This window comes from Myotis daubentonii, chromosome 18 (genome assembly GCF_963259705.1).
Source record: "Myotis daubentonii chromosome 18, mMyoDau2.1, whole genome shotgun sequence".
NCBI lineage: Eukaryota > Metazoa > Chordata > Mammalia > Chiroptera > Vespertilionidae > Myotis > Myotis daubentonii.
Window position 1 is genome coordinate 32,298,043 of NC_081857.1, and position 6,833 is coordinate 32,304,875.

The 6,833-nt window shown below is 42.0% G+C and overlaps 1 protein-coding gene across 1 annotated transcript; it reads right to left on the reverse strand.

The window, feature by feature from the left end:
* Nucleotides 1–3,959: 3,959 nt before the first annotated feature.
* LOC132220310 (small proline-rich protein 2H) lies at nucleotides 3,960–5,112 on the reverse strand. Its single transcript, XM_059673273.1, has 2 exons — nucleotides 4,992–5,112; nucleotides 3,960–4,275 (listed from the first exon to the last, which is right to left on the reverse strand). The coding sequence occupies exon 2, from the start codon at nucleotides 4,254–4,256 to the stop codon at nucleotides 3,960–3,962; it is 297 nt and encodes a 98-aa protein (XP_059529256.1). The 5' UTR covers nucleotides 4,257–4,275; nucleotides 4,992–5,112.
* Between the last annotated feature and the right edge of the window lie 1,721 nt (nucleotides 5,113–6,833).

A 6,833-nucleotide genomic window follows, 5' to 3' on the forward strand; every position in this document is an offset into this window, starting at 1 on the left:
TGGTTCTTTCAAAGGATATTGTTCCTACATATGTGAACCTGCTCCTCCTCGCTCCTTTCTTTCTGATACCCGTGACTCTGTTTCTCAAATATCCATAAGGACTCGCAGCCTCCACATTTATCTCAATCAATCCTCTCCCATTCGCTGAGTGCCCACTCTGCCAGGAAGGGAATGAGGAACTTTAGGGCATTTCCAGTTGTCTAGAGGGATGTACTTCTCTCCCCACTCAACCCCTCACACAAACACACATACACACCCATGCAAGCTAGATTGGAGGTTTCCCAGAGTAACACACCAAAGCTGATCTACTGCATCCTCAGGATGCGAACTGTTTACTTCACACACAGTGTGGCAGGAACCACGGGCAGTGCGGACTGGAAAGCCCACCACTCCATCTTCCTAGAATATAAAAATGTTTACAGAGAAATGAAGCATGATAGAATTGTCAGCCATCCATTCATATATATGTGTCCATATTCATATTTGTATCAAAAATATGTTTATTTTTATATTCCTGGGATGGAAAACATAGCAAATTTTCCTGCAGAAGTATAGTGCAGTCACTGTGGAGAACAGTATGGAGTTTCCTCAAAAAACTAAAAATGGAGCTCCCATTTGACCCAGTGATCCCACTTCTAGGAATATATCCCAAGAAACTAGAAACACCAATTAGAAAGGATATATGCACCCCTATGTTCATAGAAGCTCAATTCATCATAGCTAAGATTTGGAAACAGCCTAGGTGTCCATCAGCAGATGAGTGGATTAAAAAACTTTGGTACAGCTATACAATGGAATACTATGCTGGGTAAAAAAGAAGGAATTCTTACCATTTGCAACAGCATGGATGGAACTGGAGAGCATTATGCTAAGTGAAATAAGCCAGTCAGAGAAAGATAAATATCACATGATCTCACTCATTTATGGAATATAATGAACAACATAAACTGATGAACAAAAACAGATCCAGAGACAGAGAAGCATCAATCAGACCGTCAAACCTCAGAGGGAAGGTAGAGGAGGGTGGGGGTAAGGGGGAGGAGATCAACCAAAGGACTTGTATGCATGGATAGAGGCCTAACCAATGGACACAGACAACAGGGGTGTGAGGGCATGAGTGGTGGGGGGTGGGGGGGGGTAATGTGGGGATAAGGACACATATGTAATAACTTAATCAATAAAAAAATTAAAAAAGAGATATATTTTTCCTTAGGTTGTAAAATGAAATAATGAAAAAAACGTGAGCATTTGGTATAACACAAACAATTGTGCTGGTTTTGATCATCATGTTTTTACCTGACCACATTCTTTAAAAACTATTTGAAAAACGTTCATCCTAAAAGTTTTATTAATCTGTCTTCTTTTTTAAAATATATATTTTATTGATTTTTTACAGAGAGGAAGGGAAAGGGATAGAGAGTTAGAAACATCGATCAGCTGCCTCCTGCACACCCCCTACCAAGGTACATGCCCTTGACCGGAATCAAACCTGGGACCCTTCAGTCCACAGGCTGACGCTCTATCCACTGAGCCAAACCGGTTAGGGCTAATCTGTCTTCTTGTTTTATCAGTAGGTAAGGTCTACTATCATATCAGAGTAAACAGTGCCACCTAGCATCAAAATAAAGTAGTCAAACAAACAAACAAACAAACAAAAAAAGTGTTCTAATCATATAATTTATTCGTCAGCACAGGTAGCTGCTATAACAAACACCCCCTAAATTGTTGTGGCTCAGTCCAGTAGAAGTAATGTCTTACTTGTGTCCAAGTCTAGCGTGGTTTGGGAAGGTTTTTGCTCCATGCAGTCATAAAGGAATCCAGGCTCCTTTCCTCAAATGATCTCACCATGACTGAGTGCCTTATCTTCCTCTGAATTCATTTAATCCTTTTTATTTCTATAAGATCAGTAATGATGTCTCCTCTCTGCTAATTCCAGTAACTTGAGTCTTTCCTCTTTTTGGTCAGTCTAGCTATAGAATTGTCAGTTTTATTGATCTTTTCAGAGAACCAACTTTTAGTTTATTAATTCCTTATTTTTCTACTCTTTATTATTTCTACTCTAGTCTTTATTATTCCCATCTTTATCTTTACTTGGGGTATAGTTTGACTTAAAGTTCTATAAGGTTATTGATCTGAGATTTTTCTTCTTTTGTAATATAGATGTCTCCAGACTTAAATTTTTCTACATGCACTGATTTTACTTTGTGTCCTATGAGTTTAGTAGGCTCTGTTTTTATTTTTTTTCTCCCAAAGCATTTTCTGGTTTTCCTTATTATTTCTTCATGACCCATTGGCTATTGAGGAGGGTGTTGTCAAGTCATAGAACTCAGAAGCAGAGAGGAGAATAAATGTTACTGGGCTGAGGGGTGGCAAATATATGGAGATATTGGTCATAGGGTAGAAACGTTCAGTTAAAAGATGGATAAGCTCTGGGGGTATAACGTACAGTATGGTGATTATTCCTAATAATACTGTGTTGTGTACTTGAAATATGCTAAGATGATCAATATTATGTGTTCTTAACACATACGCACAGATGGTAACCATGTGAGGCTATAGATATGTTAAAGTGATTATGATGATCATGTCGCTAAGTAAACATGATTATCTTATTTACTTTAAAATATACAATTTTATTTGTCAATTATACATTGGTCAAGCTGGGGGTTGGGGGAAGATGGAAGAAAATAAGCATCATACAAAAGAGTAGCAAAGTATAAGAATTTCTGTATTCATTCTCCTCTTTGCCTTTATTAGGTTTGCCTTTATTCTCTCTGAGAGAGAATCCTTTATCCATTGTTCTCTGAGGGTCTTGTATATACCTCATGAAATTATCCTCTTACGTGAGCTGCATTGCCCACACATGAAGTGGGTAGTGTGGAAAGTAAGAAAGGAGGGCCAGAAAGTTGTTTGTATTCTTAAAATAGCAAAGTCATTTTAATCTAGGCTCACAGTTTACTTCATCAATACCCTCAAGAACTGCCCTGGCTGGGCCCTGGCTGGGTGGCTTGGTTATTTGGAGCATCATCCTGTAGACCAAAAGGGGAGCAGATTCCCCTCCTGGTCAGAGCACATACCTAGGTTGAGTGTTCGATTGCCAGTTGGGGCATGTTCAGAAGGCAATCAACCAATGTTTCTCACATTGATGTTTCTCTCTCTCTCGCTCTCCCCTGTTTTCTCTCTCTCTCTCTCTCTCTAAAATTATAAAAACATGTCCTTGGGCAAGGATTAAGAAATATATTTAAAGTCAAAAAGCTACCCTATCTGGGTAGTTCAGTTGGTTGGAACATGGTAGCGGGTTTCATCTCCAGTCAGGGCTCTTACAGGAAGCAACCAGTGATTGCATGGATAGGTGGAACAGTGGAGCAATCTCTCTCTCTCTCTCTCTCTCTCTCTCTCTCTCTCTCTCTCTCTCTCTCACTACTTCTCAGGGCATCTCTCAAAGTAGGTGTCAAAACGACATACTTCGATCTCTTTTCTGTGCTGTTATAGTAAACGGAAAGTGAATTTAAAGTTTAAAAGAAGAAGGAAAATATAATTCCATCACAAACAAAATAGTGCTTTATTCAGGAAATGGAAGAACAGGTACAGTTGTTCAGGTGGTAGGAGCCCTCTGCCCAGATCACAGACACAGAAGCCATCAAGGGAACCCTTTGCTGCCCCCCACCGCCCACCCACCCCCCATCCGGGAAGACAGCTGCTGCTCTTCCTTCTGAAGCGGGGGAACGGAACGCTGGTGCAGCGGAGAACTGCCCTTTCTCAGCTTCCTTTCCTTCCAGAATAGAGTCAGGAAGGAAATCATTCGCTGTCAGGGATCGTCACAAGCATATCAGGCTGAAGGGTGGAAGAGCTTCTTCTGCGTCCATGATGGGCTCTGAAGAGAAGATGAAGGCGGGGCTGGGGAACGAGGTGAGCCAGTTGTTCTTATTCTTCCGTGTCCCTGATGATTGCTGAAGCTGTTACTTGCTCTTGGGTGGGCACTTCTGCTGGCATGGTGGAGGAGGTTGCACAGGTGGGCATTGCTGCTGGCACAGCTGAGGTGGGCATGGCTCTGGGCACTTTGGTGGTGGGCATGGCTCAGGGCACTTTGGAGGTGGGCATGGCTCAGGGCACTTTGGAGGTGGGCATGGCTCAGGGCACTTTGGTGGTGGGCATGGCTCAGGGCACTTTGGAGGTGGGCATGGCTCTGGGCACTTAGGTGGGCACACGGGAGGTGGCTGGCAGGGCTGCTTGCACTGCTGCTGCTGGTAAGACATCTTTCTGGAGTCTTAAAACCTGAATGAAAGTACATGACAGTGATCATAAGAAGGCATTCCTAGAGAGAGAGAACCCAGCACTTAGATAACACCATGAGATTTATCTCTCCAATCTCCAAGAATGTGCTTTTATCTCTTAAGTTCACTTGAAGACTCTCTGGCTTTTCCCTTCATCTTTATAAAATTGTTTCATCAGCCCTGAGAAAGACTTGTCTTTCCGCTTAACATTTTTCCAAAGAAAATATTGCTGAAAGAATAAAGTGATATGTTTTGTATGAAAATAACATCATCATGAAAGCCCATCACAAGTTCTAATATCATGGGCAACTTCATGAGCAATTTCTATCATCATTATCTCTTGTGAGGTCCCAATACGCTGATGCAGGCACATAACAAAGGGCTGTTCGGGAACAAGGCAAAGAGTCTTTGAATTCACACCAGAATGGAAGGGATACCAAAATATACATATTAAAAAACAACAACAACAACAACAAATATTATTGTCTTTGCTCTCCTTTCCATCAAAGCTTTCCTATTAATTTGTTTTTCGTACAGGAAATCAAACTGCCTAAAAAGAAGTGAAAGCAGTCGATCAATGCTCAATTCTAAGGTTTCATCAAATAAGTAGCATCAAACCCATGATCATGATTTCGGACATGCCAAACTTTCTGTCTTTAGGTAAATTCAACAGTTGAAAGCACCAGAAAAACAGTTGAACTCTAGAAATAGACTCACCGTGTTCTCAGCGTAGATCAGAACTCGCGGCTGGGAGGATGGCAGTGGCACGGCAGGCAGCCTCTTTATAGGGCCTGTGCTCGCTCCACCCAGGGGGAAGTGGAGCCCTAAGCTGACCTGGTCCATGAATTTCCCACCCAAAATGCAAATCCATCCATGCAGGCTTGACAGGGACGCTGACAACAGAACACATCATCTCCAGGCTCTTCCCACTGGGCTCCGTGCTCATGACTCACAGAGGCCCTGGCTTGGCTCTCAGCCAGTGACTTAGGGCTGTGGGAGAACTTGGGGGATTCTCTAACTGGGGCTCAAAGGCTCTTTTTCTTGGTTGGGGGAGATGACCCTTTCCCATATTTCATCTGCCTTGAGTCATAAAACTTTCTGCCCTGTTCCACTTCAGCTGGTTGTCATTTTGTGGTACATGCTGGGTTGAAAAAAGCCTTTCTCTTTACCCAAAATGTCCTTAAATGCATTTGTCTTTGATCCTATGGCCTGCTGATCTAAGTCCTCTTTTCTTCTTCTAAAACGGGCTGAGGTAAGGCTGCAGATCATCTCGGTAGATTCCCCGTAATGACCCTAGGAACATTCAGTAAAATGTGACCTCCATGGTCCTATTTGCACTGTGTTGGTTCTGCAAATAGAGGACACAGAGCTAATTCCTTTGTTCTTGATAAATCTGTACCACCTTGGCCACATGGAATCTCCCGGGACCACACTTTATTGCAATTCAAATACTCTGGCAGGTTTCAGAGTGGGAATCAGTCTCTCAGCACTTTTCCTCCTAGCTTCCCTCACGGCTGTACATTTGAGCTTTTTTTTCTTTTTTTTTTTTAAAGGAACTCTTAATCACCATTTAATAAAATGCAGAGAAGCGAACAAAAATCACAAACATTCATTAAAGTCTATTTGCTGAACCACACCCATGTGGTTCCCTCAGATGTTGCCGACAGTAGAGACCAAGATGCAGTCCTTCCTGGTTCGAAGGTTAATGGGCAACACAGATCGACACACCAGCTATCAGGGTGCACTGTTCTGGTGCCCACCCAGTGGGGGGTAGTTGAATCTCCTGAGAAATGTGCCCTCAGCTTTCCCCTGTCCATCAGGAAGTGCATGAGGTACCAGCCAAGGTCTTTTCAGGGTCACACACTCCCTGTCCTGAGGTCTTCTGTGCCTCAAATGAGAGGTGACCACACAAAGAGGCACTAAAGTTATTTATAAAAAGCTTTTTGAAAATGTTTCATCTACCAACAGGGAAAATTTTTCAGTCCCCAATTCCTAACAGCATCTCCAAAAGCAGGAATACTGCTTGTGTTATGGGAGATGGCCTCAGATGGGAACAGAGTAACTCAAACATTGGCTGTATGTCTACTAGTATGTTCATTCTGCATTAAATACATACTTTGAATATTTCATCTGCCATTCATGGACATAATTTCCTATGATCAATAAAATCAGAAATTCAACAAGTTGGTATATAAAGTGATTTTAAATGTAAAAATATTAAGAATGTTATATGATACATGTGATGTGTAAATATACTGGAACTTATGGGAGTAATTAGAGTTTGGGAAACAATGTCCTAGTATGTTCTCCAATCTTGGACACAGGCTTGATTTCTGCTTTTTCAGAGTAAGCTCTCAAAAGTTCTTCCACAGTTTCTCTACTGGATCTTGGACCTGAACTATCCTCTTTTCCTTGCTGCCCCATCAGGTACTGAAACATTTAGTTTTGAACTATGGCTGATGAGAAGGCCCAATCTAAGATAGGAATCAAGTTACAGCACTGACCTGATGTTACTGTGTAATGTGGGAACACACTTGTTATGGGATCAGCATCTCCCCA